The sequence below is a fragment of the Mobula birostris genome, chromosome 12, assembly GCF_030028105.1.
Source record: "Mobula birostris isolate sMobBir1 chromosome 12, sMobBir1.hap1, whole genome shotgun sequence".
NCBI classification, from domain to species: domain Eukaryota; kingdom Metazoa; phylum Chordata; class Chondrichthyes; order Myliobatiformes; family Myliobatidae; genus Mobula; species Mobula birostris.
The window spans coordinates 99,178,276-99,200,495 of NC_092381.1; the positions used below are offsets into that span (position 1 = coordinate 99,178,276).

General features: G+C 42.3%; 1 protein-coding gene across 5 annotated transcripts in view; it reads left to right on the forward strand.

The window, feature by feature from the left end:
- LOC140206139 (xenotropic and polytropic retrovirus receptor 1 homolog) overlaps positions 1 to 22,220 on the forward strand; it is a 371,957-nt gene that overhangs the window by 301,571 nt on the left and 48,166 nt on the right. Inside the window, exons 12-13 of one of the 5 annotated variants that reach the window (XM_072274357.1) lie at positions 18,799 to 18,924; positions 19,005 to 20,431. The exons of 2 other annotated variants lie outside the window; for them this stretch is intronic. In XM_072274357.1, the coding sequence (XP_072130458.1) occupies positions 18,799 to 18,914 (116 nt within the window). In that variant the 3' untranslated portion in view covers positions 18,915 to 18,924; positions 19,005 to 20,431. Of the gene's footprint in view, positions 1 to 17,572; positions 17,884 to 18,798; positions 18,925 to 19,004; positions 20,432 to 22,220 lie in introns of those variants that run through there. 2 more of the 5 variants (XM_072274358.1, XM_072274356.1) reach the window with 2 other exon arrangements.

Below are 22,220 nucleotides of genomic sequence, written 5' to 3' on the forward strand. Positions count from 1 at the left end.
CAAATGTGTTAAGAGTTTTAACCATTTAGCACATAAAGGGAGTTATGATAAGGTAGAGCAAGAGAGTAAAAATAACAAAATGGACGATGGCAAAATACACTATAATAGAACAATATTGAAGCAATAAGTGGGTCCAAGGAAGTGTAAACAATAAAAACACTAAGTTCCATCAATACTGTGGGAGCAAATGGGTACAGCAATTATGTTCTGAAGTTGCTGATTAATGGAAAAGGCTGGAAAAATGCTGAATCATAAGATTAGATGATCCAAGCTAACCAAGATTCCTTCCTAACATTGTCCCATTCACCTGCATTTGGCCCATGTGTTTCTCAACATTTCTATCCATGTACCTGTCCAAGTGTCTTTTAAAAGTTATTAATATACCTGCCTGAACTACTTACTCCAGTAGCTCATTCTGAATGTGGACCACCCTATGGATGCAAGTACTGCCCCTCAAGTTCTTATTAAATCTCTCCTCTTCACTCTAAACACACAGTATGTTCTGAGCTTTTGATTCCCCAACCCTGAGGAAAGGAATACGTATTTTTGTAATAATCATGAGATGATAAATGAAGGATATAGATAGACTCTTCCCAAAGTCGGAGTAAAATGTATTATTAGAGTATATACATGTCACCACATACATCCCTGAGATTTTTTTTCCTGCAGGTATACTCAGCAAATCTATAGAATAGTAACTGTAAAAGGATCAATGAAAGAACACGAACATAGAAGACAACAAACTGTGCAAATGCAATTATAAATAAATAGCAATAAATAATGAGAGCATGAATTAACAAGATAAAGAATCTTTAAAGTGAAATCATTGTTGTGGGAACATCTCAATAGAAGAGTGTAGCTATCCTCTTTTGTTCAAGAGCCTTATGGTTGCAGGATGTGGGAAGTCAGGGAGACCTCCGGTGTCCCTGACAGTGACACCTGCAAGAAGTGCATCCAGCTGCAGCTCCTAACAAACCGCATTAGGGAACTGGAGCAGGAGCTGGATGACCTCAGGATCATTCAGGAGAATGAGGAGATTATACATAGTAGCTACAGGGAGGTAGTTACGCCAAAGGAGCAGAGCACAGGAAATTGGGTCACTGTCAGGCGAGGGAAGGGAAAGGGCAGGCAGAGCAGGGTTCCCCTGTGGCCATTCCCCTCAACAACAAGTATACCGCATTGGATACTGTTGGGGGGGATGACTTACCTGGGACAAGCTGCAGCAGCTGCTTGGCACTGAGTCTGGTTCTGCAATGCAGAAAGGAGGGTGGAAAAAGAGGAGAGCAGTAGTGATAGGGGACTCGATAGTTAGAGGTACAGATAGGAGGTTCTGTGGTCGTGACAGAGAATCCAGCATGGTTTGTTGCCTCCTGGGTGCCAGGATCAAGGATGTCTTTGATCGCTTGCATGATATTCTGAAGTGGGAGGGTGATCAGCCAGATGTCGTGGTGCACATCAGTACCAATGACATAGCAAGGAAGAGTGAGGAGGTCCTGGAGAGTGAGTATAGAGAGCTTGGTAGGAAGTTGAAAAGCAGGACCTCGAGGGTGGTAATCTCAGGTTTGCTACCTGTGCCACATGCCGGTGAGGGTAAGAATAGGATGCTCTGGAGGATGAACAAGTGGCTGAGGAACTGGTGTAGGGGGCAGGGTTTCAGATTTCAGGATCATTGGGACCTCTTCTGGGGCAGGTGGAACCTGTACAAGAGAGACAGGTTACACTTGAACTACAAGGGGACCAATATCCTTTCAGGGAGGTTTGTTAGTGCTATTGAGGAGGCTTTAAACTAGATTTGTAGGGGGATGGGAACCAGAGTGCCAGAGCTGACAGTGGGGCTGGGGTGAAAATAAGTGATGTTAAAAGTTCAAGCAAAGCCGCAAATAGAAAGGTTGTGAATGGTGGTAAAAATCTCTGAGGTGTATATATTTCAATGCTAGGAGTATTGCAGGGAAGACAGACGAGTTGAGGGCGTGGATTAACATGTGGAATTATGACGTTATCGCAATTAGTGAAACTTGGCTACAGGAGGGGCAGGACTGGCAGCTTAATATTCCAGGGTTCTGATGTTTTAGATGGATTATAGGCAGAGGAATGAAAGGTGGGGAGGTAGCATTGCTTGTCAGGGAAAATGTTACAGCAGTGCTCAGGCAGGACAGATTAGAGGGCTTGTCTACTGAGTCCTTATGGGTGGAGCTGAGAAACAGGAAAAGTATGGCCACATTAGTGGGGTTGTATTATAGACCACCCAATAGTCAGCGAGAATTGGAGGAGCAAATCTGCAGAGAGAGAGCAGGCAACTGCAGGAAACATAAAGTTGTGGTGGTAGGGGATTTTAATTTTCCACCTATTGATTGGGATTCCCATACGATTAGGGGTCTAGATGGGTTAGAGTTTGTAAAATGTGTTCAGGAAAGTTTTCTAAGTCAATATATAGAGGTACCAACTAGAGAGGATGCAATATTAGATCTCCTATTAGGAAACGAGTTAGGACAAGTGACGGAAGTGTGTGTAGGGGAACACTTTGGTTCCAGTGAACATATCATCATTAGTTTCAACTTGATCATGGATAAAGGTAGATCTGGTCCTAGGGTTGAGGTTCTAAGCTGGAAGAAGGCCAAATTTGAAGAAATGAGAAAGGATCTAAAAAGCGTGGATTGGGACAGGTTGTTCTTTGCCAAGGATGTGATCGGTAAGTGGGAAGCCTTCAAAGGAGAAATTTTGAGAGTGCAGAGCTTGTATGTTCCTGTCAGGATTAAAGGCAAAGTGAATAGGAATAAGGAACCTTGGTTCTCAAGGGATATTGCAACTCTGATAAAGAAGAAGAGAGAGTTGTATGACATGTATAGGAAACAGGGAGTAAATAAGGTGCTTGAGGAGTATAAAAAGTGCAAGAGAATACTTAAGAAGGAAATTAGGAGGGCTAAAAGAAGACATGAGGTTGCCTTGGCAGTCAAAGTGAAGGATAATCCAAAGAGCTTTTACAAGTATATTAAGAGTAAAAGGATAATAAGGGATAAAATTGGCCCTCTTGAAGATCAGAGTGGTCGGCTATGTGCGGAACCAAAAGAAATGGGGGAGATCTTAAATGGATTTTTTGCGTCTGTATTTACTAAGGAAACTGGCATAAAGTCTATGGAATTAAGGGAAACAAGTAGTGAGATCATGGAAACTGTACAGATTGAAAAGGAGGAGTTGCTTGCTATGTTGAGGCAAATTAACGTGGACCTGACAGGGTATTCCTTCGGACCTTGAAGGAGACTGGTGTTGAAATTGCAGGGCCCCTGGCAGATATATTTAAAATGTTGGTGTCTACGTGTGAGGTGCCGGAGGATTGGAGAATGGCTCATGTCGTTCCGTTGTTTAAAAAAGGATCAAAAAGTAATCCAGGAAATTATAGGCCAGTAAATTTGATGTCGGTAGTAAGTAAGTTATTGGAGGAAGTACTAAGAGACAGAATCTACAAGCATTTGGATAGACAGGGAATTATTAGGGAGAGTCAGAATGGCTTTGTGCGTGGTAGGTCATGTTTGACCAATCTATTGGAGTTTTTCGAGGAGATTACCAGGAAAGTGGATGAAGGAAAGGCAGTGGATGTTGTCTACATGGACTTAAGTAAGGCCTTTGACAAGGTCCCACATGGGAGGTTAGTTAGGAAAATTCAGTCGCTAGGTATACATGGAGAGGTGGTAAATTGGATTAGACATTGATTCAATGGAAGAAGCCAAGGAGTGGTAGTAGAGGATTGCTTCTCAGAGTGGAGGCCTGTGACTAGTGGTGTGCCACAGGGATCAGTGCTGGGTCCAGTGTTATTTATCATCTATATCAATGATCTGGATGATAATGTAAATTGGATCAGCAATTTTGCTGATGATGCAAAGATTGGAGATGTAGTGGACAGTGAGGAAGGTTTTCAAAGCTTGCAGAGGGATTTGGACCAGCTGGAAAAATGGGCTGAAAAATGGCAGATGGAGTTTAATACAGACAAGTATGAGGTATTGCACTTTGGAAGGACAATCCAAGGTAGAACATACAGGTAAATGGTAAGGCACTGAGGAGTGCAGTGGAACAGAGGGATCTGGGAATACAGATACAAAATTCCCTATAAGTGTCGTCACAGGTAGATAGGGCCCTAAAGAGAGCTTTTGGTACATTGGCCTTTATTAATCAAAGTATTGAGTATAAGAGCTGGAATGTTATGGTGAGGTTTTATAAGGCATTGGTGAGGCCGAATCTGGAGTATTGTGTTCAGTTTTGGTCACCAAATTACAGGAAGGATATTAATAAGGTTGAAAGAGTGCAGAGAAGGTTTACAAGGATGTTGCCAGGACTTGAGAAACTCAGTTACAGAGGAAGGTTGAATAGGTTAGGACTTTATTCCCTGGAGCGTAGAAGAATGAGGGGAGATTTGATAGAGGTATATAAAATTATGATGGGTATAGATAGAGTGAATGCAAGCAGGCCTTTTCCACTGAGGCAAGGGGAGAAAAAAACCAGAGGACATGGGTTAAGGGTGAAGGGGGGAAAGTTTAAAGGGAATCTTCTTCACACACAGAGTGGTGGGAGTGTGGAATGAGCTGCCAGACGAGGTGGTAAATGCGGGTTCTTTTTTTAACATATAAGAATAAATTGGACGTACATGGATGGGAGGTGTATGGAGGGATATGGTCCGTGTGCAGGTCAGTGGGACTAGGCAAAAAATGGTTTGGCACAGCCAAGAAGGGCCAAAAGGCCTGTTTCTGTGCTGTAGTTTTTCTATGGTTTCTATGGGTAGTAACTGTTCTTGAACCTGGTGGTGTGAGTTCTGAGGCACTTATACCTTCTACCTGATGGCAGCAGTGAGAAAAGAACATTGTCTGGGTGGTGAGAATCTTTGATGATGGATGCTGCTTTCCTACAACAGCTCAATGGTTGGGAGGGCTTTAGCCGTGAAGTACTGGGCCAAATCCACTACCTTTTGTCGAATTTTCCATTCAAAGGCATTGGTGTTCCCATACAAGGGCAAAATGCAGCCAGTCAGTACACTTTCCACTACACATCTGTAGAAGTTTGTCGCGGTTTTTGACGGCATGCTGAATCTTCGGAGACTTCTGAGGAAGTAGACATACTGTCATGCTTTCTTTGTAATTACATTATATGATGGGTCCAGGCAGTCCTCTGAGAGAGTGGCACCCAGGAATTTAAAGTTACTGATCCTCTCCACCTCTGATCCTCCAATGAATACTGGCTCATGGACTTCTGGTTTCCCTTTTCTGATGTCTTTGTTAAGTTCCTTGGTCTTGCTGACATTGAGTGAGAGGTTGTTGTTATGATACCACTCCACCATATTTTCAATCTCCCTCCTGTATGCTGATTCATCACCACCTTTGATACGGCCCACAACGGTGGTATCATCAGCAAACGTGTACAAGGTGTTGGAGCTGTGCCTAGCCACACACTCATAGCTGTAAAGCGAGTAGAGCTGGTCGGGTAAGCACACAGCCATGTGGTGCACCTGTGCTGATGGAGATTGTGGAGGAGATGTTTTTGGCAATCCGACCTGATTGGGGTTTGCAAGTAAGGAAACCCAGTGTCCTGTCTATACCCATCATGATTTTATACACCTCTGTAAGATCAACCTTATTCTAATATGCTCCATTGAATAAAGTCCTAGCCTGCCCAATTTATCCCTATAACTCAAATTCTGGAATCCCGGCAACATTCTCGAAAATCTCAGCAGTCTTCTCAACTTAAGAGCATCTTTCCTATTCAAGATGTCTAAAGCTGAACACAAAGGAGAAGGAGACTAATAGGATAGCACCACTCAAAGGCAGCAGGGACTCAATAGCTGAATAGCCTCCTTTTATGTCATTACAAGATTTCATGTGGGCATTGATTGCATCACTGCCTAAGTAAATCCATATGTGCTTATTTTCTTTTGTTTGCCTTTCTTTTAGGTAACAGTGTCAATGATAAAGTTACTGATTTTTTTTTTAAATCTTATGTGCAATGTGCTGAAATGCTCTGAAATTTGACAGATGGTTTGTGAAAACCACAGAAGTAATTTACAGTTTAGCTTTGGTTTACACTTAAATTTATTTTACAGCAAAATCTTCATTTTCTTTCAGAACATCACACACCCTTTGGTTTCCAATCCATTTCTGCCCGAGCTTTTACTCTTCATTTTCTCTTAAACTACTCTGCAATGCATTCCACAGACTGGTTAGTGGTTTGGATATGCACTTTGGAAGCCATGTACAGCATCCTGAAAACAAAATGTATATTCTGCACATTGCTGGAAGAGTTTCATTGGTGAAAAAAGATTTTTTTCAATTCAGGATGTTTATTTTTAAAATGCAACAAACTGGAAGTTTGTTCAAATAACCAAACAAACAGTGGTTGAAATTTGGATTCATCCAATGAGAACAATTTTACACATATTTCTGGATGTGTCGTCTCCAAACTTCAATAGAATTTTTCTGGAATATATTATCACAAAAATTAGTGGGAAGTTAGAGAAGTAGGAAGCTTTAAAAAATCAATAGAAGGCAACTAAAAATGAAATGGGAATTAGAATCAGATTTAATATCACCAGCATATGTCGTGAAATTTGTTAAGTTTACGGCAACAGTACAATTAAATACATGATACATAAATATAGAGAAAAAGAAACTGAGTTACATTAAGTATATATACAAGTTAAAATAAGTAGTGCAAAAAATGTAGTGAGGTGGTGTTCATGGGTTCAATGTTCATTTAGAAATGGATGGAAGAGGGGAAAAAGCTGTTCCTGAATCACTGTATGTGTGCCTTCAGGCTTCTGTACCTCCTTCTCAATGAAGTATAAAGAGGGCATGTCCTGGGTAGTGGGATTCTTAATATTGGACGCCACCTTCTTAAGGCACTGCTCTTTGAAGATGTCTTGAATACTACTGAGGCTAGTACCAATGATGGAGCTGACTAATTTTACAAGTTTCTGCAACTTATTTTGATCTTGAGCTGTAACCATCGCACCCCCCCACACACACACACACCCCAATACCAGAAAATCTTACCTGACAGATCTGTTGGAATTCTTTGAGGAAATAACAAACAAGACAGATAAAGGAGAGTCAGTGGATGTTGTTTACTTGCATTTTCATTAGGCCTTTGACAAGCTGCTGCACCACACTGCTAAACAAAGTAAGAGCCCATGGTATTACAGGAAACATACTGGCATGGATAGAAGATTGGCTGACTGACAGGAGGCGGAGTTGCGGAAAAGGCGTCCTTTTCTGATCAGCTACCATTCACTCGTAGTGTTCTGCATGGGTTGGTGTTGAGACCACTTCTTTCCATGTTCTATGTCAATGATCTGGATAACGGAATTGATGACTTTGTGGCCAAGTTTGAAGATAAACTGACAACAGGTGGAAGGGCAGGTAATATTGAGGAACTGAAGTCTGCAGGAGCACTTGGACAGATTGGGAGAATGGGCAAAGAAGTAGATGGAATACAGTGAAGAGAAGTGTATGGTCATGCAATTTGGCAGAAGTAGTAAAGTAGTAAATGGAGAGAAAATTCAGAAATCAGAGGTACAAAGGGACTTGGATGCCCTAGTGTAGATTCTCTGAAGGCTAACTTGCAGTTGAGTATGCATTAAAGAAGGCAAATACAATGTTAGCATTCATTTCAAGAGGGCTAGAATTTAAAAGCAATAATATAATGTTGAGGCTTTATAAGGCATTGATCAGACTGCACTTGGAGTATTATGAGCAATTTGGGCCCTTTACGTAAGAAAAGATGTGCTAGCTTTGGAGAGGGTCCAGAGGAGGTTCACAAGAATGATCCTGGGAATGAAAAGGTTAATGTATGAGGAGCAACTTGATGGCTCTGGGTCTGTTCAGAAGAATGAGGGAGGATCTCAATGAAACCTATTGAATATTGAAAGGCCTACGTAGAGTGTTTTGTATAGTTGGGGAGTCTAGGACCATAGAGCGCATTTAGAACAGGGCATCTTTTTAGAACAGAGATGAGGGCGCTGAATCTGTGGAATTCATTGCTATGAATGGCTGTAGAGGCAAAGTTATTGGGTATATTTAAAGTGGAGGTTGATAGCTTCTTGATTAGTAAGATTATCAAAGACTGCTGGGAGAAGGGAAGAGGATGGGTGCTGAGCCATGATGTAATAGCTAAGCAGACTTGATGGGCCAAATGGCCTAATTTGGCTTCCATCTCTTATTTTCCTTATTGCCTTCTTTAAAGTGGAAAACTCTCCCAAATGAAGCCAGTAATACTGCAACATTTCTTGCAAGTGTTACCAAAAAAGTACTGTTATATTCTCTCACAACACCCAGATTGTTCTAACCCTTTGAAACAGTGTTACTTAAAGTACTCAAAATACAGGGGTATCTGACTGTAGCCATGAGAAGTCTCCATTATCCCTGCCTCTGTTCCAAGAACTACTGCTTTTCCAATAAATCCACATTGCCAAAGACCTAGAATCATTTTAGCAAATCTTCTGCACCCTCTACAAAGCATATACTTCACTCTGAAAATAGTTCACACAGAAATAGGCACGATTTCAATTGTTTACAAACCAATGTGCATCATGACTTCCATGCTTCTGTATTCTGACCCCAGCATTTGTCATGCTTTTTAACCACCTTCTCAATCTGAATGCCTAGTGCAATATACATCTTGTCCGCAGCATCATCACGTAGCCACAGACAACACACAGAATATAAGTTTATATTACCTTGCCACTTTTCAATCAACTGTGCATACACACTCAGTGGCAACTTTATTAGGTGCACCTGTACACTTGCTCATTAATGTAAATATCTAATCAGCCGATCATGTGGCAGCAATTCAATGTATTAAACATGAAGATTTGGTCAAGAGGCTTAATTGTTGTTCAGACCAAATACTAGAATGGAGAAGAAATGTGATCTTCATAACTCTAACCATGGAATGATTGTTGGTGCCAGACAGGGTGGTTTGAGTATCTCAGAAACTGCTGATAATCTGGGATTTTCAACCACAACAGGATCCAGAGTTTACAGAGAATGGTGCAACATCCAGTGAACAGCAGCTCTGTGGGAGAAAACACCTTGTTAATGAGGGAGGTCAGAGGAGGATGACCAGACTGATTCAAACTGACAGGAAGGCGACAGTAACTCAAATAACCACACGTTACAATAGTGTTGTGCAGAAGATGTAGTGTTCTGGAAGCATAACATACCAGACCTTAAAGTGGATTGGCTACAGCAGTAGAACGCCTCACCAGGTTCCACTCCTGAACCTAATAAAGTGGCCAATGAGTATATATATACCCCGCCCCCTCCCAATGTCTTTGTTCCTGGTACCACTATTACAATTATGTCTTTTCTCATTTGTCCCACCGTAATGTAACACTGTACAATCCTCTGCATCAAAGTTCATTAGCACCTATCAGCCTATACCACTGGCTTGCGTATTCCTCTTTGAGGTCTGATACTATTAGTTACTAAGCCACCAAGATCTGAGTCATCTGCAAACTTAAGATATTGTGCCCTCAACATCAAAGCCCAAGTCATCGAAATATATTTTAAAAACAATAGTCATTAGATTAGATTCAACTTTATTGTCATTGTGCCGAGTACAAATACAAAGCCAATGAAACGCAGTGAGCATCTAACCAGAAATGCAAAGAATAGTGTTATTTACAAAATAACTGCAAATAAAAAGTAAGTGCTACAGCACACATATAAAAGTACTGAGACAGTACAATATGGGTGCAATACTGCTTAGCACTGTGATGTGAGGTTCAGCAGGGTCACAGCCTCAGGGAAGAAGCTGTTCATGTGCCTGCTGGTGCGGCAGCAGAGGCTCCTGTAGCACCTACCAGATGGGAGGAGAGTAAAAAGTCCATGGTTGGGATGAATGCATCTTTGATAATGCTTTTCACCCTGCCCAGGCAGCTTTTATGGTAGATGTTCTCAATGGTGGGCAATTGGATGCTGATAATCTGCTGGGCAGTTTTCACCATACGCTGGAGTGCTTTGCGGTCCGATACAGGACAATTGCCATACCTCACTGAGATGCAGTTGGTGAGTGTGCTCTCAATGGTATAGCGGTAAAAGTCCATCAGTATCCTGGGACAGAGTTGAGCTTTCTTGATGCTCCGCAGGAAATAAAGGCTGTCCAGGTGGGTCAGGGCAGAGTGAAGTGCCGTGGAGATGACATCCTCTGTTGACCTATTGGTGTGATAGGCAAATTGATGGGGGTCCAGGGTAGAGGGCAGACAGGATTTCAGATGTGATAGAACCAATCCCTCAAAGCACTTTGCAATGATGGGGGTGAGTGCAACTGGGCAGAAGTCATTCAGGCCCGTGGCAGTGGAATGCTTCAGCACTGGCACGATGATGGCGATCTTGAAGCTTGTGGGGGCAACTGCCTGGGCCAGGGACAGATTAAAAAAGTAGAGTAAATAAAAATGTATAGTAAATGTATAGCTGACACCAGAAGAACTTTACTATACAAATGACTGTAGTTTGACAGTTAACCTAGTATTATTACTCTGTTACCTTACCGAGCAATTTACTATTCATGCAGGTACAGCTCTTTTTATTTTGGGACTTTAATATTGATAACAAGCTTACTATATGACACCTTATTAAATGCCTTTTAGAAGTCCAAATATGCCATATCAACTGCATTCCCAACATCAACCATGTTACATCATCAAAAAACCCTATCAAGTTAGTTTGGCACAGTTTGCTGAAATAAATCTAAGTTGCCATTTTCTAATCAATCCTTATGTTCAAATGATTGTTATATAACCATATAACAATTACAGCACGGAAACAGGCCGTCTCGGCCCTTCTATTCCATGCCGAGCTCTTACTCTCGCCTAGTCCCACCGACCTGCGCTCAGCCCATAACCCTCCATTTCTTTCCTGTCCATATAGCTATCCAATTTAACTTTAACTGACAACTTCGAACCTGCCTCAACCACTTCTGCTGGAAGCTCGTTCCACACAGCTACCACTCTCTGAGTAAAGAAGTTCCCCCTCATGTTACCCCTAAATTTTTGCACTTATTAACACTCTAGTCATGTCCCCTTGTTTGAATCTCCCCCATTCAAATCTATCTATCCCCTCATAATTTTAAATACCTCTATCAAGTTTACTCCAAATTTGGCCTTACCAATGCCTTGTATAATTTCAACTACATCCCAACTCCTATACTCAATGCTCTGATTTATAAAGGCCAGCATACCAAAAGCTTTCTTCACCACCCTATCCACATGAGATTCCACCTTCAGGGAACTATGCACCATTATTCCGAGATCCCTCTGTTCTTCTGCGTTCTTCAATGCCCTACCATTTACCATGTATGTCCTATTTTGATTAGTCCTACCAAAATGTAGCCCCTCACATTTATCAGCATTAAACTCCATTTGCCATCTTTCAGCCCACTCTTCTAACCAGCCTAAATCCCTCTGCAAGCTTTGAAAACCTATTTCATTATCCACAACTCCACCTATCTTAGTATCATCTGCATACTTACTAATCCAATTTACCACCTCATCATCCAGATCATTAGCATATATGACAAACAACATTAGACCCAGTACTGATCCCTGAGACACACCACTAATCATCAGCCTCCAATCTGACAAACAGTTATCCACCACTACTCTCTGGCGTCTCCCATCCAGCCACAGCTGAATCCATTTTATTACTTCAATATTAGTACCTAACGATTAAACCTTCCTAACTAACCTTCCATGTGGAACCTTGTCAAAGGCCTTACTGAAGTCCAATATAGACAACATCCACTGCTTTACCCTCATCAACTTTCCTAGTAACCTCATCAAAAAATTCAATAAGAGTTGTCAAACATGACTTTCCACGCACAAATCCATGTTGGCTGCCCCTAATCAGACCCTGTCTATCCAGATAATTATATATACCATCTCTAAGAATGCTTTCCATCAATTTACCCACCACTGACATCAAACTCACAGGCCGGTAATTGCTAGGTTTACTCTCAGAACCCTTGTTAAACAATGGAACCACATGAGCAATATGCCAATCCTCCAGCACCATCCCTGTTTCTCATAACATTTGAAATATTTCTGTCAGAGCCCCTGCTATTTCCACACTAACTTCCCTCAAGGCCCTAGGAAATATCCTGTCAGGACCCGGAGACTTGTCCACTTTTATATTCCTTAAAAGCGCCAGCACTACCTCTTCTTTAATCATCATAGTTTCCATAACTACCCTACTTGTTTCCCTTACCTTACACAATTCGATTATCTTTCTCCTTAGTGAATACCAAAGAAAAGAAATTGTTCAAAATCTGTCCCATCTCTTTTGGCTCCACACATAACTGTCCACTTTGATTCTCTAAGGGACAATTTTATCCCTCACTATCCTTTTGCTATTAATATAAATGTAGAAACCCTTTGGATTTATTTTCACCTTACTTGCCAAAGCAACCTCATATCTTCTTTCAACTTTTCTAATCTCTTTCTTAAGATTCTTTTTACATTCTTTATATTCCTCGAGCACCTCATTTACTCCAAGTTACCTATATTTATTGTAGATTTCTCTCTTTTTCCGAATCAAGTTTCCAATATCCCTTGAAAACCATGGCTCTTAACCTTTCCTTTCAACTTAACAGGAACATAAAGATTCTGTACCCTCAAAATTTCACCTTTGAATGACCTCCATTTCTCTATTACATCCTCCCCATAAAACAAATTGTCCCAATCCACTCCTTCTAAATCCTGACGAAGGGTCTCGGCCCGAAACGTCGACTGTACCTCTTCCTAGGGATGCTGCCCGGCCTGCTGCATTCACCAGCAACTTTGATGTGTGTTCCTTCTAAATCCTTTCGCATCTCCTCAAAGTTAGCCTTTCTCCAATCAAAAATCTCAACCCTGGGGTCCAGTCCTATCCTCCTCCATAATTACATTGAAACTAATGGCATTGTGATCACTGGACCCGAAGTGCTCCCCAACACATACCTCTGTCACCTGACCTATCTCATTTCCTAACAGGAGATCCAACACTGCCCCTTCTCTAGTTGGTACCTCTATGTATTGTTGCAAAAAACTATCTTGCACACATTTTACAAACTCCAAACCATCCAGCCCTTTTACAGAATGGGTTTCCCAGTCTATGTGTGGAAAATTAAAATCTCCCACAATCACAACCTTGTGCTTACTACAAATATCTGCTATCTCCTTACAAATTTCCTCCTCCAATTCTCGCTCCCCATTAGGTGGTCTATAATACATCCCTATAAGCATTGCTACACCTTTCCCATTCCTCAATTCCACCCAAATAGCCTCCCCAGACGAGTCCTGTAATCTATCCTGCCAAAGCACCGTCATAATATTTTCTCTGACAAGCAACGTAACACCTTCCCCTCTTGCACACCTGAAGCAACGAAATCCAGGAATATTTAGTTGCCAATCACACCCCTCCTGCAACCATGTTTCACTAATAGCTACAACATCATATTTCCAAGTATCAATCCATGGTCTACGCTCATTCACCTTTCTTACAATGCTTCTAGCATTAAAATAGATGCATTTAAGAAACTCTCCACCTCTTACTCTCTGTTTATCCCTAATGGTGCAAACAACTTTCGTTATCTTTTTCTTCCTTCTCCCCTACATCTTGGGTCTGAGTGCTCCCGTTCTGTGTCCCCTGCCCACCCTCCCTCACACACCATCCACCAGCTCTCTCCATCTGTGAACCAACCTCCTCCCTCCTAGTCTCTTCAATTTGATTCCCACCCCCCAACCATTCTAGTTTAAAGTCTCCCCAGTAGCCTTCGCAAATCTCCCCACCAGGATATTGGTCCCCCAGGATTCAAGTGCAACCCGTCCTTTTTGTACAGGTCACACCTGTGCCAAAAGAGGTCCCAATGATCCAGAAACTTGAATTCCTGCCCCTTGCTCCAATCCCTCAGCCACGCATTTATCCTCTACTTCATTCCATTCCTATTCTCACTGTCACATGGCACAGGCAGTAATCCCGAGATTACTACCTTTGCCGTCCTTCTTCTCAACTCCCTTCCTAACTCCCTATATTCTCCTTTCAGGACCTCTTCCCTTTTCCTACCTATGTCATTGATACCTATATGTACCACGACCTCTGGCTCCTCACCCTCCCACTTCAGGATTATCTGACGCGATTATTCTGACGCGATCAGAAACATCCCGGACCCTGGCACCAGGGAGGTAAACTGCCATCCAGGTCTCCTGACTGCATCCACAGAATTGCCTATCTGACCCCCTAACTATCGAGTCCCCTATTACTACTGCCCTCCTCTTCCTTTCCCTACCCTTCTGTGTTAATACTGATACTGATTTGTTTTATTTCTAGAAATCACCCCACTACTGAGGTCAAGCTGACAGAACTGTAGTTACTCAGTTTATCCCTAGACACTTTTTTAACATGGAACATAGAACAGTAAAGCTGCTTCCCCCTTCCTTTACGGTCCTGATGAAAGGTCGAGGCCTGAAACAGCAACTGTTTATTCCTCTGCATATATGTTGCCTGATCTGCTGAGTTCCTTCAGCATTTTGTGTGTGTTCTCTGGATTTTCAGCATCTTCAGAATATCTTGTGTTTAAGTTTAGCCTTTTACCCTCCATTTTTCCAACAAATATGTGCCTATCTAAGAGTTAAATATTCCCCACGTGTCAGCTTCAACCACCACCCTTGGCATTGTGTTCCAGGCACCTATTATTTCCTGTGTAAAAAAAAAGCTACCTCTGACTCCTCCATTAAACTTTCCTCCACTCATCTTAAAAGAATGTCCTCTGGTATTAGCCATTGCTGCCTAGGGAAAAGGCACCATAGCCCATCCAGAATTCCATCTTCCTTTACTGTGACTCCAACAACATCATCATCTTTGGTTAAAAAACTGATACTAAATATTTATTTATTATACTCCCTCTTTGAATATATTTTCTTTTTATTTCAGATCAGCAACCTACCTCTTACAATCATTTTCCTATTCACATTATTGGATGTTTATTTATTGAATTTGTTTCTTTTTGCTGCCAATGTTTCTCAAGCTATTTCTTTGATTCTTTTATTTCTCCTCCAAGCTTTCTATTGTCTACTTCATTCTCATTTTGCATCTTTCATATTTTTTCTGCTCATTTTTACCTTATCTCTTTAGTCATCCAGATAATTTGGCTGCAATTTTGTAGGATACTAGGATTGCAATTTAGCCTAAACTTCTCTACTTTAAAAAGCCTTCAATTGTTTAATCGTGGTTTTATGTACCAAACTTTGACTCCCTATTCTCGCCCTTTGAAATTGGCTCTTCTCCGATGTACTTTTTTGATTTGTAGTGTTCCACACCTTTTTCTGTAGCTGTTTTAAGCTCCATGATGTCATGGTGACTATTCCTAGATTTATCCCTGCTGAAACATACTCCACTTATTCTGGCTCAATTCCCATAACTATGCAACATTGCCTCTTTTTTCGTTGGGCCAGAAACACACTGATCAGCAGAGTTAACCCAAATGTGCTTAAGGAAGTCCTCCCACTTATCTTTTTGTGCTACTGCTCTTTCAGACAGTGTTTAGACAGTTCAAATCCCTCATCATCACTACCTATGACCTGCAAATTTGCTGCTCAGTATTTTTCTACTAATTGGCAAATTACAGTAAAGTGTCAGTGGTATAGTTGCACCATTAAATCTCTTTCTTAACAGATCGATTTCATGATTGACAAGCAATCAAATAACAAACCATTGCTATCCGTTTCTATCTCAATTGGCCATCTCTACTCTTTTTCTATTCATATAGTTTTGTCTGCCAGGTATGTCTCAACAATTAGCGACACATTATAGATAAAATTTTAGAGTACATGATGAAATAGGGAGAGGTCAGCATGATTTTGTTAAGAGAGTCAGTCACCGCCACATCAGCTCTCAGGGTGAGGCCTTTCATTCCAGAACTAAGGAGATGTCCTCCTTCAAAGAAAGGGGCTTCCCTTCTTCCAGCATCAACACTGCCCTCAACCACATCACATCCATTTTGTGCATGTCTGCTCTCACCCCATCCTCTCGCCACCCCATCAGGGATAGAGTTCCTCTTGTCCTCACCTAACACCCCACCAGCCTCTGCATCTAGCACATAATTCTCTGTAACTTCCACCAGCTCTCAACAGGATCCCACCACCAAGCACATCTTTCCCTCCCCCCACTTTCTGCTTTCCACAGGGATAGCTCCCTACCCAACGCCTTTGTCCATTCGACCCTCTCCACTGATTTCCCTCCTGGCACTTATCCTTGCAAGTGGAACAAGTGCTACATCTGCCCTACACTTCCGCCCTCACTTCCATTCAAGGCTCCAAACAGGCCTTCTAGGTGAGGCGAAGCATGTCTGTGAGTCTGTTGGGGTCATCGACTATACCCGGTGCTCCTGGTGCGGCCTCCTGTATACTGGTGAGACCCTACGTAGATTGGGAGACCACTTCGCCGAGGACCTACACTCCATCCACCAGAAAAAGTGGGATTTCTCAGTGGCCTCCCATTTTAGTTCCACTTCCCTCTCCAGCCCTGTATCTCTTTCACCAATCAACTTCCCAGCTCCTAACTTCACCCCTCTCCTCCACCTCCATTTCACCTATTGCTTTGTGTTTCTTCGTCCTCTCCCCCCTCCCCACCTTCTTAATCTGACTCCTCATCTTTTTTCTCCAATTTTGATGAAGGGTCTCAGCCCAAAACGTCGACTGTACTCTTTTCCATAGATGCTGCCTGGCCTGCTGAGTTCCTCCAGCATTTTTTGTGTTTGCTTGGACTTCCAACATCTGTAGATTTTCTCTTGGATGTTATTTGCTTCAATTTTCAGACATTTGACAAGGTGCAACACAGAAGGCTGCTAAACCATATAAGACCCTGTTGTGTTAGAGTCATAGTACTAGCTAAATAGAAGATTGGCTGACTGGCAGAAGTCAGGGAGTGGGGATAAAGAGGCCATTTTCAAGGGTTACTGCTGGGCTGGCAGTTTTTCACTCTATACATTAATGATTGAAATGATGGGGCTGCACCCTTTTTTCTCCAAACATACCTTTGCTCATTGCGGCCACAGAGTTCTATTGTAACTTCATCAGTCCACAGGACTTGTTTCCCACTGCACAGATTCTGCCTCTTCCAAGCCCTTTGCACTCTGGATGACCCAGTCGATACCAGGAAATCTGAAATCTCTCACAAGCACTACCCCTACTATTCTCACAACTATATGTAATTTCCCAGCACATCTGCCCCTCAAGTTCCTGTTGATTATTGGGGGCAGCTCTGTAATATAGTCTTACCAAAGTGATCATCCCCTTCTTATTTCTAAGTTTTACCCAAATGACCTCATAAGATGATCCATCAAGAATACCCTCTCTAAGCACTGCTGTTTTGTCTTTATTAAAAGGGTCACACCTGTTCTACCCCTACCTGTTCCTCTGTCATGCCAAATGCATCAGTATCTCAGAACATTTAGTTGCCAGTACTGTTCTTTTCTCAACTATGTTCAAAATTCAAAGTAAATTTATTATCAATGTAAGTATATGTTACCATATACAATCCTGAGATACATTTTCTTCCAGGCATACACAGTAAACCCAAGAAAGACAGTACAATCAATGAAAGACTGCACCCAACAGGGCGGACAGACAAACAGCCAATGTACAAAGGACAACAAACTGTACAAATACAAAAGAGAGGGAAAAGTAATAAATAAGCAATAAATTTCAAAAACATGAGATGAAGAGTCGTAGAAAATAAGTCTATAAGTTGTGGGAAGAGTTCTGTGATGGGGAGAGCGAAGTTATTCCCTCTGGTTCAAGAGCCTGATCGTTGAAGACTCCTGAACCTGCTGGTGTGGGTCCTGAGGGTTTTGTACCTTCTTCCTGATGGCAGCAGTAAGAAGAGAGCATGGCCTGGGTGGTGCAGGTCCTTGATGATGGATGTTGCTTTCCTGCAATAGCGCTCTATATAGATGTGCTCAATGGTGGGGAGGACTTTACATGCGGTGGACTGGGCTGTATCCTTTACTTTTTTGTAGAATTTTTCATTCAAGGGCGTTGGTGTTTCCATACCAAGTCGTGATGCAACCAGTCAATATACAGTCCACCACTCATCTATAAAAGTTTGTCAAAGTTATGGCTGCATTATCTCAGTCCCTAGAGGCAATCCACACCCTCAGTTCTTCTGCCTTACCTGTTAAGCTACATACATTGAACTGGATGCAATTTAAAGCAGTAAACGTGGCTATCTTGATTGCCAGGCTTGCACATTTTGGTTGCTGTATGCATCCCTGTCTCTCACTGACTTCACTCTCTCAGGTCCCACTTTTCTGTCAATTTAGTATAAACCTCCCTGATGGCATAGCAAATTTCTGCATTAAAGTAATGGTCACCTTCTGGTTCAAATATAATCCATCCATCCTGTACAGGTCATCTCTAGCCCAGAAGAGATCACAATGAACCTGAATTAGATTAGATTCAACTTTATTGTCATTGCACCAAGTACAGGTACAAAGCCAATGAAATGCAGTTAGCAAAGAATAGTGTTATTTACAAAATAACTGCGAATGAAAAGTAAGTGCTACAGCACACAAATATGAAAATACTGAGACAGTACAATATGGGTGCAATACTGCTTAGCACTGTGATGGGAGGTTCAGCAGGGTCACAGCCTCAGGGAAGAAGCTCTCCTTGTGCCTACTGGTGCGGGAGTGGAGGCTCCTGTTGCGCCTACCAGATGGGAGGAGAGTGAAAACTCCATGGTTGGGGTGAGATGCATTCTTGATAATGCTTTTCGCCCTACCCAGGCAGCGTTTATGTTCTCAATGGTGGGCAATTGGGTGCCGATAATCCGCTGGGCAGTTTTCACCACACGCTGGAGTGCTTTGCGGTCCAATATGGGACAATTGCCATACCACACTGAGATGCAGTTGGTGAGTATGCTCTTAATGATACAGCGGTAGAAGTCCGTTAGTATCCTGAGACAGAGGTGAGCTATCTTGATGTTCTGCAGGAAATAAGAGGGGAGGAGAAGATGGCGACGCGACGCAGTGCACGCGGCCGCTCTGAATTGATATCGTATTTGTGAAGTAGGATGCCGTCCACAATCCTGGTTTGATGGAGACAGCCGTGAGAAGCATGGAGGAACATCTGGAGAAACTGCCTGCTTCGCTGCTGCTGCTACTGTACGATCGAGAATCTCCGGAGGGGAAGGCCCCAAATCCTCGGCTTTGCCTATTGCCGGGGCCAGGGTCGAAGCGCTTGGCAGAGATGGTGCTGGGTGTCGGAGAGCTGGTCGGAGGCTCAAAGTTTTCGGGCGGACTCTGAGTCGGACTGTGGTCGGGTGTTTCCAGGATGCTGCATCGGCAAGTTTGCAGCGCTGGAAACTCATGGCAGGAAGAGTTTTCTTCCTTCAACAGTCTGCGTGAGATGATGGGACTTTCGAGAGACTTTGAGATTTTTTTTACCGTGTCCATGGTCTGTTCTTCTATCAAATTACAGTATTGCTTGCACTGTTGTAACTATATGTGTTACGTACCCCGTAACTGGGTTGCCAAACCAGCAGAAATGGATCACTCAGTTGGAGTCTGGATTACTAGAACTAAGAAAGTTTTATTAAAGAAACAAGCAACACAGTACTCTAATCAAAAGGATAATGAATGCAAGAGTTCAGCAATGATAAACATACATGTACACAGAATTCAGATAACAGGATCAATCAAGCTCTATCGTTGTCTAGGGGTAAATGACCAGTTTCAAAGTGACGCAAAGTTCAGTTCAATTTAGTTCAGTTCAGTTCGCAGTAATCGCTGCCGTGGGAGATGGACAGTGTGGGGGAAGGAGAGAGAGAGCAAAACGAATGAATATTCAAAACGACTTTCACACAGACCTTCGCAGTCAGCTTTCGGGTGAGTCCTTTGTGATGTCATCTGAGGTCACCGACCGTGACCCCTCCGTTTCCAGATGCGATTGTTTCTCTGCGGCGAACCTGGCACCCAGGCAAGGGTGGACACACACCAGGTTCCCGCCGATCGTGCCTTTTCACCCTGTGCGTCTATGGCCCAGTACTTCCCACCGACTTGTGAGAGAAGCACCACTTCTAGGGTCTTGTTACCTCGGGTGTCGTGTGTGTGTCGCCTTAGCGAACCTGTCCCTTTTTATCCCCCTGCCTGTCCATCACTTCAAACAGTTCGGGGTTCAAAGGGTGAGCCGCTCTTGACAGCTCTCCTTCCTTCATTAACATCTCCAAATTCTGCTCCATTGTTTTCCTTATCTCTCTCTCTCCTGAAGACAGGTGGCAGACCAACTGCTGATTCCACTGGTGCCAGCACAGGACAGCTACATCGTAATCTATGTGTATTCTTGTCACATATGTTATAATTATGTGGTTTTTGTCAGGTTTTTTAGTCTTGGTTTCTCTTGTGTTTCTGTGATATCATTCTGGAGGAACAAATTGTATCATTTCTTAATGCATATATTACTAAATGACAATAAAAGAGGACTGCGTATCCTCATAATCTAATCTAATCTAATCTAATCTTGCACCTTTTTGATCAGGATGGAGGAGTTCAGGACCAGGTGAGATCCTCAGAAATGTGGACACCAAGGAATTTGAAGCTTGATACACACTCCACTACAGCTCTGTTGATGTAGATAGAGACGTGAGTGTGGCTCCTAGCATGCTTGAAGTCCACAATGATCTCCTTGGTCTTCTGGGTGTTAAGAGCCAGGTTGTTGTCAGCACACCACGCGGCCAGGTGCTGGACCTCATCCCTGTAGGCCCTACCCTCCTGCACCTGCTCTTTAGCCACACATTCACCTCGTCTATCTTTCTATTTTTTGACTCACCAGCATCATTTTCAAGAACATAATCCCCCCCATTCCCTCCACCCCTGTAAAAAGAACTTAAATTTGTTAGTGAGCACTTCTTACTTAATTTTTATGTTCTCTCTTCCTATCGCATTGATGATCATTATTGTAGTTGATTTCCTCAATTTTTCATCTGTTCCTGGTCTTCAATTTTTTTGAATTTTCCCTCTTCTGAGCCCCTTCCTGCTCCCTTCTCATCTCTACCCCAGCTCACTTGATAGCTCCAATTGCTTAATCCATTAGTATGCTGATCCCAGCTAATTGTAGTGAAGCTTTTCCTGAAAAGAAGTTCTCTCTTTCCTCAATAACGGTGCCAGTAACCTGTGAATTGAAATTCTTTACTCCCAAACTAATCTGTTTGTCGTGCTTTTAATTCTCTGATTTCGTGACCATATGCCAACATCTGTGTGACTGTGACTCAATTCAGACATTAGTATTGTTACGTAACCGGCAACAATGAATATCAATCGAGACAGGTTATATAAAAACAACCAAACATTTATCAAACACGGATAAACGATAAAAAAAAAACAAACGAATACCTTAACCGGAAGTTAACCGTTATGCAGCCGTTCAACAAATCGTCACTCAGCACTGGTTCTTAGAGCATTAAATGCGAAAACAGTTCTTAAAGTGGTAAAGTCAGATATAGTTCTTAAAATGGTAAATTCGAAAGTCCAACAGATTTATACGTTCAATTGGGAGAGACTTCTCTGGAGAAGGATTTCTTTATAGACACGACTTTCCTGCTGGTTCTGTTCACAGGATTCACGATGCCGAAAATAAACAGTTTAATACAACTGACCTTAAATTCTTCTAGAGAGCAAATCGTGCATGAACTCCTTGCTCTTTTGGCAAGAGTTATGTTCGATGCAGGTCACTACTCCTTCAACGAAGACTCAATAAGGTCGATCCTTTGTTAAACTGACGAACGATACCGACTCCTCTCAATCCTTTGGGTCCTGTACTTCGATAAAGTCTTCACTCTCCCTTCTACTGCTGGAATAAGGTACATCAGCACATCTAGCCAAAAATTTCCAGTCCAGTAATATTGTACCTTGCAACAGAACGTACAACCGTTTTAAAAATGAAACTGCGTCATAAAAACAAATGCGCAAGAGACGGAGACACAGTACGTTCTAGCTGGAAATCTAAAAACAAAAAACTAACTGCATCATCTGGGGTCTTCCCTTATATACCCGTGGTGCACATGTCATCACATGACCTCACATTGGCGGGAAAATTACATCAGGTGACCTCCAAAAGGTCATTACATCATTCTCACAAAAAAAGATCACAGATCTCCGTGAGGCATGTAACAGTATTTTGTGCTTTTGTTCATAATTTCTTAAAGAAACAT